The sequence below is a fragment of the Myotis lucifugus genome, unplaced genomic scaffold (assembly GCF_000147115.1).
Source record: "Myotis lucifugus unplaced genomic scaffold, Myoluc2.0 scaffold_90, whole genome shotgun sequence".
Lineage (NCBI taxonomy): Eukaryota > Metazoa > Chordata > Mammalia > Chiroptera > Vespertilionidae > Myotis > Myotis lucifugus.
This window is the reverse complement of record NW_005871138.1, coordinates 1,943,335-1,966,753: the sequence shown is the minus strand read 5'-3', so window position 1 is coordinate 1,966,753 and position 23,419 is coordinate 1,943,335. Positions and strand designations below refer to the sequence as shown.

At 48.1% G+C, this 23,419-nt stretch overlaps 1 protein-coding gene across 2 annotated transcripts in view; it reads right to left on the bottom strand.

Annotated features, from left to right (window-relative positions):
• Positions 1–23,419, bottom strand: part of SULF2 (sulfatase 2) — a 94,948-nt gene that overhangs the window by 36,459 nt on the left and 35,070 nt on the right. For both annotated transcript variants that reach the window (XM_014458051.2, XM_023756168.1), the window contains one exon: positions 17,295–17,534. In XM_014458051.2, the coding sequence (XP_014313537.1) occupies positions 17,295–17,534 (240 nt within the window). The remainder of the gene's footprint in view (positions 1–17,294; positions 17,535–23,419) is intronic.

Below are 23,419 nucleotides of genomic sequence, written 5' to 3'. Positions count from 1 at the left end.
CGTTTACAAAGCATCTTGATGAGTGTATCTGGATATAACTGGCCTCCTTTGTAATTCTGTGCATTTTCTTTTACGCATTTAATTTGAAAATATTTCTGAAAAGGATCCATAGCCTTCACCAGATGCTAAGGGGGTCCCATGGCACTGACGGGGACACAACACCCCGTTAGGGAAGGAGTCGAGCTGGAGCAGAGGGCCTGGATCTGGGCTCCAGAGGAGGGGTCAGGAGGAAGGGACACCGGCCGAGACGACTGGGGAGGAGGTGCGGGTGGGGTGGGAGGAGAACCGAGTGAAGGCAGATGTGGGAAGGTTTCCAGGAATGAGGGTGATCCCTTCCCCAGGATGAGCAAGAACACTGACCACAACCCCACGGGGCATCTCAACCTCTGCTGCGCCCAGTGTTTTGAGCACTAGATCTGGGAGCCCATTCGGTCCAATCATTTCCCATCCGCCAGGTGATGTGACAAGGGACGCATTCTGTAAGGTTCCTCGCCGGCAGCGTTCCTCTGTCCCCGGGGTTCATCAGTTCCCTTCCCCCCTCTCCTCCACCCCCAGGGGAGAAGATACATAATTTACAACAGGGCACATAAATGCAACCAAGATTCAGGTGATCCTACAAATGACTGACATGGGCCAATAATAAGAGAAGGTGAGGTGTGTGGTGCATGGAGATTCGGGCCCTGCCAGTGACGTGCCATGGGCTGTGCCGTGTCACCCCAGCGCCTATTTGCTCCTTCTCCCTGGAAACAGAATTTCTCGCTGGGCACAAGGCTGTCGATTGGAGGTTCCCTTCTCAGCCTCCCTGACAGCTGGACGTGGCCATGGCCAACTTCTGGCAGAGCCATGGGTGGGAGTGGTGTGTTCTGCTAACGCCCCTGCAGGCTGGACGTGCACGTGGTCAGTTATTCTGGACGAGGGCAGGGCCCCAGGATCACAGAAGAAGCCTGGATGCCAACACTGTGGGTGCCTTACCGTCTCTGGGCTGTTAATGCCCAACTTGTCAAATGAGACAGAAATAAGCACCTGTCATGTCTAAACCACTATTATTTGGGGACCGGAGAGCCCTCAGCTGTACGGATATTACAGAAAATCCTGGGGCAGCTGTGCCACCAGGCACTGCCCTCTAGTCGGGGTCAGCAGACCTTTTCTGCAAAGGTCAGCTTGTGAATATTGTCAGCTCTGCAGCCAAATGGTCTCTGCTGCAATCATTCAACTCTGCCACTGTAGAGCGAAAGCAGCCCGACCATAGGTAAAGGAACGGGCATTGCTACATTCCAATAAAACTTTATTTATAAAAACAGGAGACAGATTCCTATGGGCTGTAGTCAGCTGACCCCTACCATTCAGGAATATGGCCTATATTGGCAAGGTCGTCATCATCATCATATTTTTTTTTGTTAAGAAAAGCTTGGAATCTGTATTTTTGGGTAACATTTCCAGATTTTAAAAAACACCCTGTAACCCAAAGAGAATATTATTGGGCTGAGGGCTGGACTCAGGCCATCGGCTGCCATTCTGCAAGACCCAAGTTTGGTCCCGGGCGGTCCAGAGTAGCAGCTGAGCTGGTCCAGGCCCAGTTTCAATCCCACTCCTGCTGCCAGTAGAAGCGCCTGAGTGGTGAGACCTTCACCATCTGTCATGTGGCTTTTGGGGCCCCTGGCTTGGGCAGGAGAGAACAGTCCACTAACTTTCTGGGGGTGGAGCTGGGGTCTCCGGAGGAACAAGTGATAAATGAGAAGGAAGTGCTTTTGCAAACTCTAGAACACCATAAATATTAGATGTAAAATGCCACAGGGCTGAAGTCTTTGTTTTTGGCAGACAAATTGGCTGAGGAAGCAAGGCCGGGAAGAAATGCATTAAATAAACCCAGAGCCCCAGAGCTCCGAGGGCGGGGGCACTTGTGATATTCTGTAACTGGATCCTTTTAACTTTGGGCTGCTTGCAAGGTTACAACATGAATCTCTTTCTTCTGAAAAGACAGCAAATGCAAATTGCTGCACAAAGTGATAAATCAATGCTGTGGAAAGTTCTGGATAACAGAGAAGGGATCTCGCTGAACAGAGGCCTGTGGGAAAGCAAATGAGGAAGGTGGGGGCTGGGAGAAAGGCCCTCCTCGCACTGGTCCTTTGAGGAGGAAGCTGGGTTTGGGTTTCGGTAGTAGACATCTGTCTTCCTTTTTGGCCCAGCATCCATTCTCCTATCTTCTGGAAACTGCCGTCGGAGGGAACCAACTTTTCTTCTCTCTCAGTCTTACCTACTCAGGTGAGGTTGTTTCTATCTCCCAGATACTAGGTGAGGCATATGCTCTGGGCCTGACCAATCAGGATGTTCCGTCTTCCCTGGCTTGTGTGAATGGAGGGACACATGACCCCAGCTGAACCAATGAAAGCCTCCCCTGAGACTTTTGCTGGAGCCCTGGAAAGACGGCCTCTCTTTCAGCCGGGGTCAAGATACTGGTGAGATGGGACCTTGGGGGCCATCTTAACATCACAAAGAAGTACCTTCCCCAGAATAAAGCCAACCCAAATGAAAGAACATTCAATACGCAGAAAGGCAGGTTTCTGATGAAAATGTTTGAGCACTGGGACTCAGCTAAGTTTGCCTGAACCAATTTCAATTGGATTGTTTAATGCTGGAAAAGTGAAACAGTAATCCAAATTCCATTGTGTTCTCCTTTTCTGCTTACTGCAAGCCTAAGGCCCAAGAGTCATCCATTCATTCAAGTCTTTACTGAGTACCCAATCCCTGCCAGGCACTGTTCTTGGGGCTGGTGACACAGCAGTGAACAGAGCAGGCAAGAAGGAAGTTCAAAACACTGAGATAATTTCAAGGGGGTAATAAGTCCTTCGCGGAACATAAAGCAGAATCATGGTAGAGAGTGACGGGGGTGGGGACAGCTTATTGATGCAGAAGGGATGCTAGAGGTGGAAGGTCAACGGTGATGAGAAACAAGCTGTGTGAGCAGTGCTTCAGTCAGAGGCAACCACAAGTGCAAAGGGCCCGGCAGGCACGGCCTTGGAATGTTTCAGGAACAGCAAAGAGGTCAGGTGTTGTCAGAAAGGAATGGAGAGAGGCAGGGGATGTGGGCAGACAGGTGCCAGGCGGAGGCCATGTCCGGCCTCGGCAGCCCTGGCAAGAACTACGAGTTTATTCTAAGAGCAGCAGGCGGCAGTAGAGGGTTGTAAGCAGGGAGGGACATGATTAGATTTCCATTTTTTTTTTCAAAACTTCTTTCGGCTGCTGGGAGGAGGGGAGGACTGGCTAATTGCCTGGGGAGACACAGGGACCAGCAAATAACCAGAGGGAAGGCTGAGGGCTCCTCGTGCCACTGCCCTTCACAAGCACCTGTGTTTGACCCTCCTGTTTTTGTCAAGGTCATCGCTATGGAGAAAGGCTGGGCTGTAGATGATCTTGAGGCCCGGGGCCTTGTAACCTGTGTGTCAGAGGTATGGAAGCAGGGCTGCTTGGGCCTCTAATTAAATGTGGCCTTAGCCACCCACTCCATGCAGCTCCAGCAAATGAGGACCAGGCCCATCTATTTCCTGGAAACTCAATTAGTGGCAGAAGGGGGTGGGGGTGGGGGGAGGGGGGAGGCAGCATGGAGGGCTCCCAGCACAAGGGACAGTTTTGTCCGCCTGTTCCTGAGTCAACATCAAGATGAGTTGTATCTGAAAACCTGTTTGCCCCTTTAAAGAGTGGTTTTGTCCAGAAGGATGGGACAGGGGAGGGGAGAGAACCCGTAACAGACCCTCAGAACAGGGCCTGGGGAGACTGTCAATCAATGGCTATTTAATTATCACCTTGGAGGAGTCAGACACTAAGCCGATCCTTCAAAGAGCTGTTCTCAACGCCATTAGACTGATGTCCCATTTCTATGACAAATATTGTGTAACGCTCCCTTATTTTCCTGAAAGGAAATTTATAGGTGACAAACGCTACCTATGCACATCATTTCCAAAAAAAATCAATACAATGCCCTAACTGCGATCCCTAAGAAGAATAAAAGGAAGGCAATTTATAACAAAGACAAATTTCAGTGTGAACTTCCGAGCACATCCATCAAGGAGACGCGATGAAGCAGCAGCAGTCAGATGCCATCACCTAGACGCAGATTCACTGGGAGTGTGACAGCCACAGGCACAGCCTGGGTGGGCCTGCGGCATTTGCAATTCAAATGCTTTGGGTGGCACTGCCATCAGCTACTCATTTTCAGCAACAGGGAGTAACTCTTGGAAGAGTTTTGTATTCAAATATAATATTTTCTCTGGTGCAGCCACTGTGGAAAACATCATGGCGTTTCCTCAAAAAATTAAAAACGGAATTGCCTTTTGACCCAGCAATTCCACTTTTGGGGATGTATCCTAAGAATCCCAAACACCAGTCAGAAAGAATGTATGCACCCCCATGTTCCTAGCAGCACAATAGCCGAGATCTAGAAACTGCCCATCAGTAGATGGTGCCTTTACACAATGGAATATTATGCGACTATAAAAAAGAAGGAAATCTTACCCTTTGATCAGCATGGATGGACCTGGAGATGATTATGCTGAGTGAAATAAGCCAGTCAGAGAAAGACAAGTACCATATGATCTCACTTATATGTGGAATCTAATGAACAAAATGATGAACAAAATAGAACCAGATGCATGGATACATGGAACAGACTGACAGAGGTCAGAGGGGAGGAGAATGGGGGGCCCTGGATAAAAAGAGGTGAAGAGATTAGACAAAGGACATATATGCAGAACCCGTGGACACAGACAGCAGAGTGGTGAAGGGCAGAGAAGGGATGCAGGGGGCTGGGTGGAGGTGGGCAAAAAGGGGGGGAATGGGGGGCATTTATAATAATGTCAACAATAAAAAAATGTTTTCTCCATTTACTTATCACTTACATTCCTGGAAAACTCAGGCCATATTAAAATTGCAAAAAACCTTTAGTGTTTATACATAAAACTAGAGGCCCAGTGCAGGGATTCGTGCAGTGGGAGTGGGGGAGTGGGGGGACCCTCAGCCTGGCCTATGCCCTCTTGCAATCCAGGACCCTCAGGGGATGTAGCCGTGTGCGAAACTGCAGGCGGCTGCTGCGCTGGCCAGCCATGAGCCCGGCTTCTGGCTGAGCGGCACTCCCGCTGTGGGAGCGCACTGACCACCAGGGGGCAGCTCCTGCGTTGAGCATCTGTCCCCTGGTGGTCAGTACATGTCATAGCGACCGGTCGTTCCGTCATACCAGTTGCTTAGGCTTTTATATATATAGAAGATGTACTTAGGGTCAAGGCTCAGACAACATTTCTACCGGATCAAATAATGATCCAATAGAAAACTCGGAAGCCATGTGGAATACTAGGCAATATGGGGACCAGGTGGGCTCTCAGTGCAGAGCAGGGCATCGAAGGTCCCTGGTCCTTGCCCCATCGAAGCCAGCAGCATCCCCAACCTTTATAACCACCAGAAATGCCTTCATAGATTTTAACCCCTAGGGGGCGGTGTGCTCCCTTGAGAACCAGCAGGTTAGAAAAAGTTTGCAAACTGGTGGGTGGCTTGTGGGCCAAATCTATCCCACAGGTATGTTTACTTTGGGCCTGCCTGGTATTTTATTTATTTTTAAAAAGTAGAGCAAATAGTCCACATTTGGAAACCAGGCAATTTCACATAAAAAGCTGCACATCGCACTTTTGACAAATCAGAAGATCTGACAACTCTGGGCCCGTTCATCATCCAACGGGCACATCTGGCTTTGCCCTCTGCCCACCGGGACCCTCTATGCACTGGCTCCCGGGCTGACAGGGCTCCCACAGGCATGGCAGAGAGCGACCCCTCCTCGGCCTTGGGAAGGCTGATGCACGGGGTGCCCTGCTTCCCTTCCTTTGCTGAAAGCCCGCTCACCCTCTGCTCTGACCTCTCCCTGGACAGCACAGATGGACCCTGAAAGCGCTCACAGCATGTGCCGACAGTGCCTTGCTGGCCGAGGAGGGGTGTGCCGTATGCTAGAGAGCAGGACCTGTCTGTGGACAGGTGGCCCCCGCAGGCCTCAGGGTGCAGTGCTCCCGTGTGACAGCCCTGACTCGGGAACCCGGACCCCGACGGCCCGACGATGGGCTGGGATGGCTTGGAGAAGTGGGGTGAACGAACTAGATCCCCGTGCTCGGGCCGGAGGGGGAGAACACTGAGATAGGAAGGGGGCGCACCCACCTCCTGGGCTTGTGAGCGCGCCTGGCACAAGGTCTGAGAACGGTAAACTCTCATAACAACTTGCGTTTTTATTATTGTTTCTATTTCACTATTATATTCGCGAAGGTTTGTGTGCCCGCCTCTAGAGAAGATTTTGCTTGAATTACATTCTGTTCCAAGGCTGTCCAACAGAACCTGTGGGGATGACGGGAGTTGTCCCCTGTCTGCACCGGTCAATCTGGCACCCACACGTGCTTAGGGGCACCTGAAACGGTCAGTGCGACTGAGAGATGGAATTTTAAATGTGATATGTATATTTTGTTTTCATGTATTCATTTTTTACTTCTATTTAATGTGTTTTATTTTTATTAACCCTCATCCGAGGACACGCGTAGAGAGAGGAAGGGAGATCGAGAGAGAGAGGTTGAAAGAAACATCGATGTGAGAGAGAAACATTGATCAGTTACCTCCACATGTGCCCCAATTGGGGATTAAACCTGCAACCCAGGCATGTGACCAGGAATCACACTGGCGATCTTTTCGGTGCACAGGATGACACTCAGCCACCTGAGCCACTCCAGCTGGGCAAATGTCAGAGATTTTTAATTAAAGTTAAAAAAAACTCCCGGTGGCTACCGTGTTGGGCCCAGCAGCTCTAGTCTAAGTCCTTCCAGAATATTCAGGGGAGTGACAGCTGACAGCAGGGAGGGGACTGCAAAAGGCCACACGTACCCTAAAAACCCCTCCAAGCCTCTTGCAGTCTGGCAGACAGGGTCCCCCACACGGACGTCCTGCCTCTCACTTTTATTTTGACTTCCATGGTCATTTTAATGCCTACAGAAGTGAGAACGAAACCGAAGCTCGGAGCCAAAAGGCTGGTGGCCACGCTCTCCGCACGCAGGACCACGGCGGGTGGGGAAGCTGGGCGCTGGCTTCATCAGAGCTCCTGCTGCCTGCAGGGTTCCCTCCAGGTCAACCCCAAGACTCTGCAGCTTTCGAGGGGGTTAACACGCCACTGTGAGCATTAAATAGGCTGTGTGTGCGAAAGGACCCAGCTGGTGTGGCCTCAACCGTGTCCCTGAAAATGTGTGTCCAAGTTTGAACCCCGGGGAATTGTAAATGCGACTTTAGGGAGAGGGTCTTTGTAGATTCCACCGTGTTAGGATGAGGTTGTACTGGGCCAGAGTGAGCTCTCGTCCAGTGACTGGTGTCCTTATAAGAAGAGGGGGATCAGGACACACACATGCAGAAGGGAGGCCATGCGAAGGGAGGGCGCATGGGAGAGAGCCACGCGAAGACGGAGGCAGCGAGCGGAGTGATGGAGCCGCAGCCACCAGAAGCTGGAAGATGCCAGGAAGGATGCTTCCCGAGAGCCTGCAGAGCGGTGTGGCCTCGATGTCACTTGACTTTGGGCTTTTAGCCTCCAGAACCTGAGAGAACATGTTCCCATTGTTCCAAGCCACCCAGGTTGTGGCACCTTGTTATCATCATAGGAAATGAGTAGCCAGCTAAGGGGGGGGACAGAGAGAGGGCTCCGAAGTGCTGCCTGGGCACAGACAGAAATCCTGCCCTGTCAGCCGCACACCCAGTGTTTGAAAAGCTGAGATGCACGGCCACCTCCTTCCTCTTTCCGGGTGACCCTGCCGCTCACAGCCCCAGGGAACCTCTCCTCCGTGTGTGGCGCTGGTCACGTGACCCGCAGGGTACAGTCATATGAAGGCACTGGGTCACTCGCACATGCCTGTTGCAACTCTGCTGTGCAGACGGGGAAACGGGCCCAGACGGGGTCGGATCTCAGCTACGGTCATGAAGGAGTGAGAAGCAGAGCCCCATTCCCGCACCAGTTTTATCTGTTTTGAAATGTGAAGGTCCTGGAGAAAGGGAGTGACTATTGAATTGGAGTTTAAAGAAATTAAGCTTGAAGATGTATGTGGAAGTGACAAACGTGTGCCTCCCACGGATGCCTGGGCCATGGGAGGGGCGGCTGGGGAAGGTGGGGTCTTAGGTGCCGGGAGAGGGACAGAGAAGGTGCCCCGCTGCATGGGGTGGGCCCCCTTCATGGGGTAAATGAAGACACAGCCGTGACACCCACCGGCCGGAGAGGGGGCCGGCAGAGGGGCAGCTGCACGGAGGAAAGAAGGCGGCTGTGTGCGTGTGTGCACTCGAGGGGAGAGGAAGGGAGGGGGAGAAAACCAGGAGAAAGGCCAAGCAGAGAGAAGGCTGCCCTTGTGCAGGCAGGCAGCTGCACCGGCCCGCCGAGGCGTCCCAGGAGGAAGCGAAGCCCTTTCTTCTCTGTGTGTGCAGCAGGGCCAAGAAGAAAGAGGCCGGGGTGGTGGGAGTGGGGGTGGGAGAAGAAAAACAGGAGAGGAGAAAGGAGTCTAGAAGAGCTGGGGGAGGGCGGGGCGCTGCTGCTCCGGGCAGATTGCGCAGACTGACCCGAGCGTCCTGCAGAGACTCGCTGAGCACCTACTAGAGGCAGGCAGGCCCTCTTCCGGGCATGTGGGTACTGTGACAGCCACCGGAACACTGGTCTGGAGTGTGTTCGTGATGCTGTGCTACTCGTACTGTCAACATTTCTTAAGTATTTACTATGTATCACTGTTTTAACATATATGTATTTTTAATATATATTTATTGCTTTCAGAGAGGAAGGGAGAGGGAGAGAGAGATAGAAACATCAATGATGAGAGAGAATCATTGATTGGCTGCCTCCTGCACGCCCCCAACTGGGGATCACACCCGCAACCCGAGCATGTGCCCTTGACTGGAATCGAACCCGGGACACTCCAGTCCGCAGGCCAACGCTCTATCCACTGAGCCAAACCAGCTAGGGCTGTTTTAACATATTTAATCTGCACAAAAACCTATGAACTAAGTAATATTATTATCAAAGAAGTTAAGTAACTTGTCCAAATTCATGCAACTGTCAGTGGTTGAGCCTGTACCCCAACCCAGGCAGAACCCTGGTTTTCAACTGCTTTGCAAAGAGCTGGGAGGCATCGCATTCCAAGAACACTGTATGACTTTGCCTCGAGGGTATATGAGTGAGCACGGCCAGGGTCGCCTAAGTGTGCTAAAAGATGGCTATGTACATTTTGTAAAACCGGAGGATGCAACTTCTCCTTCAAGGGGTCTCTATATTTGAGATTCAAGTCTCCACTACACAGAAATATCCATTAACAACTTGATATTTATTCTGCTTAAGCTCAGCATCTCTCACTTCAGTCTTTGTCAGTCTCTACTACAAACACGGGGTATCACAGCACAAAGCAAGATCATGCAAGATAAAATTGCAAATCTTGTCAAAGATGCAAGGTTTGGGGAAATTAATTAAAGTGATGCCGAAGGACAGCTTGAAGCACCAGCAAATCCAGCGACAAACAACAATCTCGACTACGAGACAATTAAAGGAGAGACCACTGAAATGATGGTAAGGGAATAAGCACTTCACAGGGGAAGACTCAGATGTCAAAGGATTAAGAGAGGCCCTTGGGAATACTGATCAAATCCTACCACTGTGGTGAGAAAAGATGCTCGATATGATTTCATTTTTTTGCAAAATGACCCCTTATAATTTTGCTGTGAAAACTGAAGGTGAAGTAAAGAATACCATATTGTGCTTATCATTTAAATTTGTTGAACAAATTATACTCCACCCCCAATTGACATTTCATCAATTTCTTTGTTTAAATAATCAACCCATTAGTCACAACTATAACCTAATCTTTGTTAAATACAGTTAGATGTAACATAAAATAAGGTTATTTTAAAATTTTTATAATTTCATTGTTTTCAAGATAAAAATAGCTAACTAAATACATTAAAAACTATTTTCATGAAATATTGGTCAACAGTTTGTCTACTTTAGGAACATTTTTCCTGGTCCAGTCTGCGACAGTTCGGGCTGACCTCCTGTATTCAAAAGGATATCACACACAAATAGTTGAAAACCGTTACTGTGGCTCTGACTTTAATCCTCCCTCAGTATTCATTTTCTCCTTCTCCCACAGTAAAATAATTGTTAGCTGGGCAAATTACCACCCAGAATGAAAACTACATTTCCCAGGCTCCTTTGTGCTCATGTGACTTATTTCTCTCATCAATGGGAAATAAGGAGAAATAGAAAGCAACTGATTATCTGATCAATTTAGAAGCATCTAAATATACAAAGCAAATAGTAATAGACCTAAAGGGAGAAATAGACAGCAATACAATAATAATAGGAGACTTTAATACCCCACCTTCATCAATGGATAGATCATCCAGGCAGAAGATCAATAAGGAAACATCAGCCTTAAACAACACATTACAGCAGATGGGACTTAATAGATATACACTAACATTCAATCCAAAAGCAACAATTCTCCAGGATATATGTTAGGTCACAAAATAAGTCTTAATAAATTTAAGGAAACTGAAATAATATCAAGCATCTTTTCTGACCACAATGGTAGGAAACAAAAAATCAATTATAAGAAGAAAACTAGGGAATTCACAAATATGTGGAGACTAAACAACATACTACTGAACAACCAATTAGTCAAAGAAAAAAAATCAAGAGAAAAAAAAATACCCTGAGACAAATGAAAATGGTAATATTTCAAAACTTATGGGATGCAGCAAAAGCAGTTCTAAGAGGGTAGTTCATAGCATAATGCCTACACCAAGAAACAAGAAAAATCTCAAATAAACAATCTAACTTTACACCTCAAGGAACTAGAAAAGAACAAAGCAAGTCCAAAGTTAGTAGAAGGAAGGAAATAACAAAGATAAGAGCAGAAATACATAAAATAGAGATTAAAAGGATAAAAGAAAAGATCAATGAAAGTAAGAGCTGATTCTTTGAATGAAAAGATAAAATAGACAAACCTTTAGCTAGAGTCACGAAGAAAAAAACAGAGAGGACTCAAATACAATCAGAAATGAAAGAGGAAACATTACAATTAATACCAAAGAAACACAAAGGAACGTAAGAGAGCATTATGAACAATAATATGCCAATAAATCAGACAAACTAGCAGAAACAGATAAATTCATAGAAATGGATAAATTCAAGAATGAATTATGAAGACACAGAAAATCTGAACAAAACAATTACTAGCAAGGAGAACGCATCAATAATCTAAAAATTCCCAACAGATGTCTAGGACCACATGGCTTCACTGGTGAATTTCACCAAACATTCAAAGAAGAATGAATACTAATCCTCTCAAGTTTAAAAAGAAAAAAAATGGAAGAGTAGGAAACACTTTTAAACTTATTTTATGAGGCCAGCATTACCTTGATACCAAAACCAGACAAGGATGCCACAAGAGAAGAAATTTATAGGTCAATATCCTTGATGAACATAGAATGCAAAAATCCTCAGTAAAATATTCCAAATTCAACAATACATTAAAAGGATCATACACCATGATCAAGTAAGATTTATAACAGGGATGCCATGCCAGAATGGTTTATCATCTGCAAATCAATCAATGTGCTATACCACATTAACAAAATGAAGAATAAAAATCATATAATCACTTCATTTGACAAAATCCAACATCCATTAATGATTAAAAACTCACAATAAAGTGAGTATAAAGAGAACATACCTTTTTTTTTTTAATCCTCACCTAAAGATATTTCCCATTGATTTTTAGAAAGAGTTGAAGGGAGGGGGAGAGACAGAGAGAGAAACATCAATGTGAGAGAGACACATCAACTGGTTGCCTTCTGCACGCACCCTGCCCAGGGGATTGAGCCTGCAACTGAGGTACATGTCCCTTGACCGGGAATCGAACCTGGGACTCTTCAGTTCAAGGGACAAGGCTCTATCCACTGGGCCAAACTGGCTAGGGTAAGGGAACATACCTTGACATAATAAAGGCCATATACGACAAGCCCATAGTTAACATTATATTCAACATTGAAAGCTTTTCCTCTAACATCAGTAACGAGACAAGGATGCCCATGCTTACCACTTTTATTCAACATAGTATTGAAAGTCCTCACCAGAGTAATTAGGCAAGAAAAAGAAGAGTCATCCAAATGAAAAGGAAGAAGCAAACTGTCACTATTGGAAGATATGATATTATATACAGAAAACCCTAAAGTAGCGGTTCTCAACCTGTGGGTCGTGACCCCTTTGGCGGTCGAACGACCCTTTCACAGGGGTCGCCTAAGACCATCCTGCATATCAGATATTTACATTATGATTCATAATAGTAGCAACATTACAGTTATAAAGTAGCAACGAAAATAATTTTATGGTTGGGTCACAACATGAGGAACTGTATTGAAAGGGCCAGAAGGTTGAGAACCACTGCCCTAAAGAATGGCTATTCAAAGTCTACAAAAAAATTGTTAGAATAAACAAATTCAATAAAGTTGCAGGATACAAAATCAACATGCAAAAATCCACTGTGTTTCTGTACACTAATAGCAAACTATCAGGAAGAGAAATTAAGAAAACCACGTATTGTGGTTAAACAATGACCTATGAACAGATGATCACAGTTCGATTCCTGGTCAGGGCACATGCCCGGTTTGCAGGCTTGACCCCCAGTGTAGGGCATGCAGAAGGCAGCCAATCAATGATTCTCTTTCATAATTGATGTTTCTATCTCTCCCTTCCTCTCTGAAATCAATTTTTTAAAAATTAAGAAAACAATTCCATTTACTACTACACCAGAAAGAATAAAATACCTAGGAATGAATCTAACCAAGGAGGTAAGAGACCTCTACATTGAAAACTACTAGTATAAGACATTGATGAAAGAAACCGAAGAAGTCACAACTAAATGGAAAGGTATTATGCGCGCAGGTATTGAAAGAATTAGTGATGTTAAAATGTGCATACTACCCAAAGTGATCCACAGATTCCATGCAACCCCTATCAACATTCCAACGACATTTTTCACAGAAATAGAACAAACAAGCCTAAAACTTGTTGCAACCACACAGACTTTGAAAGGCCAAAGCAATCTCGAGAAAGAAGACCAAAGCTGGAAGCACTCTGCCTCGATTCCAAATACAGGGTGGGGCCAAAGCAGGTTTACAGTTGCCCCACCTTGTATATTAAGAAGTTACAACAATGAAAACAGTATGGAGTTGGCATAAAAACAGGGACATGGATCAGTGGAACAGAATACACAGCCCAGAAATAAACCCACACACATATGGTCAATTAATTTATGACAACGGAGCCAGGAATATACAATAGGGAAAGGACAGTCTCTTTAATAAATGATGTTAGGAAAACTGGACAGCCACATGCAAAGTAATGAAACTGGACCACTATCTTACACCATACATAACTCAAAATGGATTAAAGACTTGAACTCACACAACTCAATAGCAAAAAAACAAACATTCTCATTAAAAAACGGGCAGGGGATCTGAATAGACATTTTTTTTTTTCCTGAAGAACATGTACAGATGGCCAATAGGTACATGAAAAGATGCTCAATCTCATTAATCATCAGGGAAATGTAGAATCTCAGTGAGGTAGCACCTCACACCTGTTAGGGTGGCCATCAAAAAGACAGGACATAACAAGCAAGAATGTGGAGTAAAAGGAACGCTTTTGCACTGTTTATGGGAATGTAAACTGGTGCAGCCACTACGGAAAAACAGAACCCCTGGCAGTTCTTCAAAAAATTAACCATAGAGCTACCATATGATCCAGCAATTCCACTTCTGAGCAGTTATCCGAAGAAAATGAAAACACAACCTCAAAAAGATATATGCACCCCTGTGTTCGCTGCAGCATTATTTACCCAAGACATGGAAACAACCTGTGTCCGTCAATGGATGAATGGATAAAGACACATACACATACACACAATGGAGTATTATTCAGCCATAAAGAGAAGAATATTTTGCCATTTGAGACAAGATGGATGGAACTTGAGGGCATTATGCTAAGTGAAATAAGTCAGACAGAGAAAGACAATTACCATATGATATCACTTACACGTGGAATCTAAAAAATAACTGAGCTCATAGATACAGAGAACAGTTTGGTGGTTGCCAAAGGCAGGGGGTTAGGAAGTGGGCGAAATGGGTGAAAGGGGTCAAATACAAGCCATGAGGATGTAATATGTAGCATGGTGACTAGGGTTAATAATACTGTACTGCATATTTGAAAACTAAGAGAGCAGATATTAAAAGTTCTCATCACTCACAAAAAATCTTGTAACCACATATGGTGACAGATGCTAACTAGACGTATTGTGGTTATTATTTTGCAATATATATAAATATTGAATCATGTTGTACACCTGAAACTAATTACATCTTCTGTTAATTACATCTCAGTTATATGTCAATTTATATCTCAATAAAATATGGAAGTGGTTGAATCTCTGATCCATTCATGACTTTGAGTGGGGCAGGCTCACCGAAGCAGCATGGACTGTTAACTGAGAGAATAATAAACAGTTGCTATCTTGGATCTCTCTCACACAAAATTAAATCCAACTCAACCAACTGCCCCAGACACCCATAGAATGCAGGATTTAACGTGTCTCAAGACCCAGCAAGAACAATTAACCACTGGTTTTGGGAGGGGACTTACGGTTTTTGGGTCATTTTTCTCAATCAAATAACAATGACCAACATAACTAATATGAGGTAGTAGTAGCTTTAAATGTTTTCATATGAAGCAGCAACTTAACATAAAACTCAAATCTGAGCTTCCTTGCAGCCAGGGCCAAGAGGGAAAGTATACAGGGGACACAGCCCTTGTTATTTAATGACGAGGAGCATACCAGTTCCAAGTAAAAACAATTTCAGGATCCTTAGTTCTGAAGGTCAGGTTGGAATGCGGTTCCTTGTATATAGGGGCGTTCTAAATATAGCATAATGTTTTCGGTGACAGTTTTTTAAAAAAACCACATAAATGTTCTGTGTACAGAAATTTACATTTGACATGCTTCCAGTCTTCACTGAGGATATGATAATTAAGCACAGTCTGATGAAATCCGTACTTTGGGGAAATAGCTTTTCGGTGATTTGTGTAAATTTGAGGATAAGTTTGGGAAATCAATTCTGAAACATATTCTCAAGAGAGGGCTCCTTCCTATGCGCCAGCTGTACGATTCTCCCACCACGCGCCCCCCGTATGGCAGGGTACGTGTTTCCTTTCAACTTGACGAACGCAAGTTCCATACCCTCTTCAAATTCCCGTGGCCCTGTTTCCATTTTGATGAAGCCACAGCACCTCATTTTATGAGTCCGGGCAAAACTCCTTTCTGGGTTGCCATTGTCCTGGCTGTCAAGTGAGGGGAGTTGAGAACGCTTTTAGGGGCCTTCCTGTTCTTTCGGCATCCAGAGCTAACGGTTTCCACACAGGCCTTCCAGCCAGAGGCTGTAAAAAGGGGTCTGTGAGCCACACTCAGTCCTCAGACATGTTTGGTTTGGCCCACAGTTTACATGGAGTTTTGCCAACATTTTTTAAATCAGCAAATTTCAGCAAAAAATTCAGAGTAGACATATCTGAATGTTGGCAACCCTTAACACAAATGGCTATAATTAGAGTAGTTCTCACTTAACGAACGTCATTGGGAGGTTCTGCAACTTGAAGGGAACTAATGTGTAATGCAACCAATTCTACCACAGGCTAATCGATACAAACAAGAGTTAAGCTCCTATGGTATCGCATCAAGGTTTTAATGAAACGACACAGAATGAGACCATGCTATTCGAGGACCCGCTGTTTCTGGGCTTGAGGGGCAGGTGCCCCTTTCAGTTGGTGCCCCCTGTCCTGCTGCCTCCATCTACACCCAGGTCCCCACAACACCTGCGTGCGGGCCCTGGTAAACGCACGTGGCTTCCTGCAGAGACCTAGGACCAACACGGTCATGTGTTCGGGATCGAGGCCTCCCTCGTGCTCTCAGCAGGACCCACACTCTGGGGGATTCCCGCTGTGGAATGAGTCTGCAAGAAGACACCTCTCCAGGTCGCTCCCCAGCCCAACGGGTCCTCGCAGCCACACCCTGTAACTGACGGACCCTGTGACCCTGACCAGAGCTGAGGGAGGCATCGTCTTCCCTCCTGTCACTCCCGCCCCACAATCGCCTGCTCACTGCAACAGGACTTCCTGAAGTTGCAACATGCACGCCACAACATCTGATTTCACAACTGCCTCGGCTAAGGAGCCTGGGGGGGGGGGGGGAGTATTTATTATTAATTAAAGCAAACGAAATTAATTGAGTGGAGGATTTTGCAATGGTGTCGGAGGTGAGGGACTGTAATTGTGTCTTTGCCTCAGGCAACCGGCCGGGGAGGTGAGTCTTCAGAACCCACCAAAGTACCTCTGCCAAGGTCAACAGGAAGCCTTGCTCAGTCTCACCTGGGATGCAACACCGGGAGGCAGACAGTCAAATGTGGACCAACAGTCCATCGCCATGCCAACGTCTGGGCCATTCTATAGCAGCCACACAATCCCCACATACCATACACTTCTCTCCATTCTGCACACCAGCTTTATCCCCATTCCCTAGCCCAAGGTTCTTCTGGAACCTTCTTTCATGCTAATGGTCTAAAGCAGTGGTCGGCAAACTCATTAGTCAACAGAGCCAAATATCAACAGTGCTTCTTCAAAATAGACTCGCCCAGGCTGAAAACCGACTTCTGCACATGGGCCACGAAGTTTCAATGGCACCGTTCGTGAGCCCGCACGTGGTGTTTTGTGGAAGAGCCACACTCAAGGGGCCAAAAAGCCGCATGTGGCTCGCGAGCCGCAGTTTGCCGACCATGGGTCTAAAGTCAATAAATCAGTCTCAGATGGCTTTAACAACATCATTAACGGACGGAGACCACAAACTCATGCACAGGTACTTCTGGCTTCTCTCTGTACTGTATTTCATATGTTAAGTGCAGTCTCCCCCAACCCCGGTTTTCTTTTAGTTCAAAATCCTTTGAAAAGGTCACTTTCTATCACTACTATGGGCAGATCAATCTAATACATATAGACATAAACGCACAACTTTTAAACTAAAAGAAAGTTGTCCACGCATTAGCCAAAGTCATCTAGGGTGGCCCCTGGGTACAGGGGCAACACAGGGAGAGACACGACTCCGAGGCCAGGCCACCAGCGCCACTTCCCGAGGCCCCACCCGCCCGCAGGCCCCCCTCACCTGTCCGGTAGCCAGTGCTGTTGAGGTACACGGCAAAGGTGCGGCTCTCGTGCTGCGCCTGCCAGGAGGGCGAGGAGCAGTTCTCGTTGTTGGTGTAGGTGTTATGGTTGTGCACGTACTTCCCGGTGAGGATGGAGGACCTCGAGGGGCAGCACATGGGCGTGGTCACGAAGGCGTTGACGAAGTGCGCCCCGCCCTGCTCCATGATGCGCCGCGTCTTGTTCATCACCTGCATGGAACCTGCAACAGAGCGGGAGGTGAGATGCCGCCGGTGGGTTCTAACTCACGCCCCCGGGAGGGCATGGAACAATGAGGGACCGGCGCTGAGTGGCTCTCAGCCGGATGGCACCCCATTCCCGGGGAGGGGAACACATTTTGGAAATCTCCCGGGGCCGATGGATACTACTGGCATTTGTGGGCAGCGGCCAGCAAGGCACTGTGGGACCGACCTTCACCATGAGGAGGCATCCTGGTCCCCAGTCCTCCCGGGCGTTTATGGGGTGTAGGTAACAACCTGTTTATAAGCTACCTGAGCCTAGCATGGAACTCTGTTTTACACAGAAACAGAAGATTTTCTTTGCAGGGTATTAATGTATACTATTTTTTTTTTCCTTTGGAAGCAACTGCTATGTAAACCGAGGAAAGACTACACTTTGTTTTGTTTGGAACCTTCCCAGGAATTGTTTGCTCTTATTGAAATCTGGTCACACCAACGCCCTGGCCCACCTCTGAATACGTCTCAGCCGAAATGCTCGACATCAGCCACCTCCCCCCAGACCTCACCCATCAGGGAGCCTCTTCCAGTTCCCTCTGGAGTCACTCTGGTTCCGAATTCCCTTGAGCTCTTATTACACGAGCAGCATGTGTTATTAGGGCTTAATTACACACCCCCAGGTACAGTGGTTCCATTCATGCCTATTCTTGTTTCTCAATGAAGCGTTCAGCAGACGATGGCACGCAGGAGGAGAGGGAGCTAACGTGTGTGGGCACCTTACTGGGGGCAGGTGCTTTCGCAGTCCCTGCGATGCCCTTGCTCAGTGCTCAATCCTCAACGCCCCCACGGGGTGTGACAACACAGTAGGCGCTCAATAAATGTGTGAAGAGTGGATGCCTCATTGTACACTATGGCTGGGACCCAAGCTCTTAGCAGCTTTAATGGAAATAGTGGAATTTCTCTTCCTTCTATGGCCATCGCATTCTTTTCCGTTTGCCTGCAGCTTGCAGGGTCTGTAGGACTGAATCATGGCACGCTCTCTAAGATGCATCCACATCCTAAGCCCGGAATCTGTGAATGTGACCTAATTTGGAAAAAGGGTCTTTGCAGATACACTTAGGACCGTGAGGTGAAACCGTCCTGGATTACCCGGGTGGGCCCTCAATCCAATGGCAAGTGTCCTTACAAGAGACAGAAGAAGGAAGACACAGACATAGAGCAAACGGCGGCGTGAAGATGGAGGCAGAGAGCAGAGGGACGCGGCTACAAACCACGGATGTCTCGAGCCCCCAGAAGCCGAAAGAGCCGGGAAGGATTCTCCCCGGAGCCTTCGGAGGAACACAGCCCTGCTGGCAGCCTCGTTTTTAACTTCTGTCTCCAGAACTGTGAGAGTACATTTTTGTTGTTTTAAGCCACCCAGTTTGTGAAACTTTGTTAGGACAGCAGCAGGGAAGCAATGTAGCATCTACCAGGCATTTGCAGTTCTTGCTGGGGAGCTGCTGGTCCCAAGCACCAAGAATCCCCTAGAGGCCTGAAAACAACCAGTCAGACCCCCTCCGCACTCTGTCTCTAAAGGCTAAGAATGAAAAGGAGATTTACCCAGCTCTTACCCACCTTTCTGCCAAATACAGAAAGAAACAGAGCCAGAGCTTCCCTGAGGCAAACACAGATCATATGTCTTCATGCTTAAAATCATCCAATAGCTTCCCATTGCACTCACCAAAAAAAAAAAGCCAATTTCTTCCTGTGACCTAAGACTCTTCGAGACCTCTCTGAGTCCGAGTCCCCCCACCCCCGCTCCCCGGTCAACCCACTTCCAGTGCTTGTCTGACCTCATCTCCTCCCTTCTCCTTGCTCAGCTTGCTGCACTGGCCTCCTCACTGTTTCTCAAATGCTCCAAGCTCATCCCTGCCCCAGGACCTTTGCACTTGCTATTGCTCTGCCTGAGACTTTTTCTGAGATTTCACTTTGGTTGGTTTGTCCCATTATTTAGATCTCAACTTAGAGGTCACCCCTGCATCAAAGTCCCCTCTTCCCCATCTGAAGGAGCCCCACCCTGCTTACTTCCTGCCACACCAGTGGGCATTTCTCTCCTGCTGAAATAGTTTGCTTGGTTATGATCCGCCTCTCCCCCTGGACTGGGAGTTCTAGGGGATCCAGGTGCTGACTACCCCGCCCCCCCCCCCGCCCCATTCCTTACAGAGCAAATGTATCATTTGGTGCTCTGTAAAACTCCCCGAATGACAGGAAAAACAGCAAAAGCCTGCCCTTTCAAGCCCTAGTGCAGAGGCGGTTTCATAAGGGGACACCCCTCCCGGAGCCAGGTGTGTTTCCCGAGCCTCTTGGCCAAGGTTGCTCCCGGAGGGTGGAGGAAAGGACCTGCTTTGTGTCTGAACAGGAATTGTCAGGCCCGGGACTGTGTGAGCATCTGTATCAAGGTCACATGCCCTTGTGAGAAGTCCCCAGGGGTCGCAGCTGTAACTGGTGGGCAATAATAGGCTTTCCACCAGGTGTGAAGTTTTCCTTTGAAGGGGATGGAGGAGGTGAGCTGAGGCCCCCCTCAACCAGCTGGTGCTAACTTGCTGAAACCTGATGGAGCATGGGGATCTCAGAGTCCCTGTCTCAGGGTCTGGCAGAGCCCTGGGGCCTCACCAGCCCCAGGCCGCCTTCTGCTGGCCAATCCATTCCTTCCACCTTGAATTTTTACCACCAACTAAGATATCAAGGCCACGCCCTAGAAGCTTGAATATCGGCCACTTTCCCACCTCATGGCTTTTGCCAGAGAAGTGGCCTCCCCCTGGGATGCTCCCTCCTGGCCTCCTTCAGGTTATTGAGCAAACATACGACATCCCAGAGAGGCCTTCCCTGACCCAGCACTGAAATCGCCCTTCCCCCCAGGCCTCCCCACTCTCTTCCCTGCCTCACTTCCCTCAGGCCGAAAGCCACTTCTAGTTCACTTGTTTGCACACAGCCTGTGGCTACCACGGGAACAGCTCCATAGGGGCAGGGATTTAGGCCTGTCCTGGACGGTGTGGCTCAGTTGGTTGAGCATAGTCCCAAGCCGGTTCAATTCCCACTCAGGGCACATGCCTGGGTTGTGGGCTTGATCCCCAGTAGAGGATGCAGGAGTCAGCTGATCTATGTTTCTTTCTCTCAACAATCATTCTCTCCCTCTCCTTTTCTCTCTCTCTAAAATCAATTAGAAAAAAACACACACAACTAAACAAAAAGGGCCTGCTTTGTTCACTGTTATATTCCCAAGTCTAGAACAGTGCCTGGCACATAATGGATGCTCAATAGATATCTGATGAAATAACCAAAAAAATCATCTTACTCTTCGGGTTTCCAGATAACTCAGGAGCCCAAGCTACTCTGTGTCCATGGATGTACTGTGTATGTGGGTGTTGTGCGGGGGATTTAAAAATTGAACTTTCAATAGTACTAAACAGATCATATGCTCTCTAGTTGGCTGCACTCCCCAGCACTCCCTATAGTCTCACACACATTATCTGCCAGGTCCCTGAAGGCCTTGGTTTTGCAATTCCTAATGTAACTTAGCTGTTGATCAGCTCCAACCTGTTTGTGGGGTAGAGGGCAGTTTCTATGTCAATAGAATTCATCCTTATTATTAACGTGGTGACTGTCATTGGCTGAAAGTTGATTGTGTACATTGTGCTGGGCACATGACATACACCGTTTAACTTAATCCTCCCAACAGCTCATTTACCAGAAGAAGGAACGGGGTGCAGGGAGCGAAATGACTGGTCGAGGCCGCAGAGCCAGCTGGGGAAGTGGGATGTGAGGACTCAGACCCAGGCTTGTCTGACGGGAGAGATGGGTGCTGGGTGTCACTTTAGGAAACATTCAGTTTATGCCACGTGGGAGGTGGTGACACTGAACAAGGAAGTGCACATGTACTTGATCAACGCTTGGCTAGCGCAAGGCTCAGAACAGTCCCTGGACTCTAGGCATATCGGTCCCCTAGCCATCCCAGAGGTGACCTTGGCTGGCACAGCAGCAGGGAGAGTGGCACAGGGTCACAGCACCGACCACCGGGGACGCCAGTGCGGGGAGAGTGGCTCCTTTCACTCCTGGTAAAGTCCAGGAGAGTCTCCGTAACACGTGCACACCGTCACTTTGACACGGAGGGAACCGGCCACCTGCTTGGAGCCCCAGGAAGGCAGCAGAATTAGCTTATATTTGATCACATGTTCTACTTTCCTTCCATTTGGGGCAAGGAATGCGAGCTTCTCTCACTCAGGGTAGTGGGATCCTGTTCTATTTTTTTAAAAAAATTAAAAATAAGTAAATAAGAGTACAGGTGGCACATAGATATGGTGGAAACTGTGGGAGGCCAGGGGCCGGCGGTGTTCGGGACGCACTGGCTTGGTGCAGCCCAGAACTGTCTACCCAGTGGTGCCAATTAGAAGAGGTGCTAATAGACACCTTGGGTGCCACGCACCCAAAGCTGAGCTCCTGCTGTCACCTGTCCCCTCGTGGCTCCTCCTGCAGCTCCTCCCTTTGCCTCCAGTTACTCGGGAAATCATCTTGGCTACTCCAGGGCCCCGTATTTCCATTCCCGCATCGAATCCATCAGCAACGCCTGCTGTTCTTCAAAGCATATCCACAGCAGAGCCCTGTGGCCTCCTCTCTGGGATGCAGCTCACCCTCTTTCCTCTGAATTAAGTCAACGGCTTCCTGACCGGACTCTGACTGTTTATTCCCTATGGAGCAGTCAGAGTGCCCCTCTCCTCAGCATCCTCCATAGCTCCCACTTACTCAGAACAAAGTCCCCACGGTCACCACAGGCCCTGCAGGACCTAGCCCCAGCCCCAGCCCCGGCCCTGGCCCCGGCCCCGGCCCCAGCCCCCTCCCAGCCTATTCTGCAGCCAGGCTCACGTCCGACTCAGAGCCTCTGCCATGCTATTCCTCCTGCCCGGTCCCCCCACGGCCCGTGCCCTCACCCCCTTCTGGTCTCCACTCAGAAGTTCTCTTCCCAGTGAGGCCTTCCCTGCCCCCCACATCCACAATTTTACTCGCTGCCGGATATTTCATATCCTCTTCCTTGTTTCACATTTTCAACTCTGACACATTATCTTTTTTACATTTTTACATACTTATCTTGCTTGTCATCCCCCTACAGCCCCAGATGCCAGTGCTATGAGGGCTGCAAATACTGACTGTGCCTCACAGCCCCAGCCTAGAACAGTGCCTGGCATACAGTAGGTGCTCAATAAATATTTCTTGAAGAAATGAATCTAGGGCAGTCCAGGCAGAATCAACCCTTTGCCTGCTCTTTACAATGAAGGGGGAAGCCGCCAGTAATGAGATTTCAGCCTCTCTCGGTCTCCAGAGGCGGCAGAAAGGACACAGCCGCCCACTGACCCATCAGACCCTTCTCCTGGAGGAGGGAGGCCGTCACCTGGTGAATAATTCACCTGCCGTCAGCAGCCCCGAGTGCTGCGCTGGCGAAAAGCAAACAGCCTGCAGAACCGTTTCTTATTTTTAATGGGCTCAAAACCAGGGTCTCTAAGTGCTTATATCTCCATCCCACTAATTTCAGAGACGTGAGCGATTGGCTGCTCTGGACCCGTAGCTCCCTGTGCCTGCCTGTGCGGTGCGCTCACCCCTGCCCCAATAAGGAGGCTGAAGGAGAGCTGTGTTGGTCCGCTAGTACAGCAAAATTTACCCACGCTGTGAAACGGCCGTGGCATCTGCGCATAAGCAGCACTACACGTTAAGCCTCCCCTGGGGGACAGTAACCTGCTTTATTAAAACTGCCAGAGCGACGAGGCTCTGTCGAGCCACATCTGGAACACGAAAACATCTGACCGAATCTCCTAGCCCGGCACAGCCCTAATGAGGACGGACGGCTCCGGTGGGAGGGAGCGACTGGGAAGACAGGGCCACA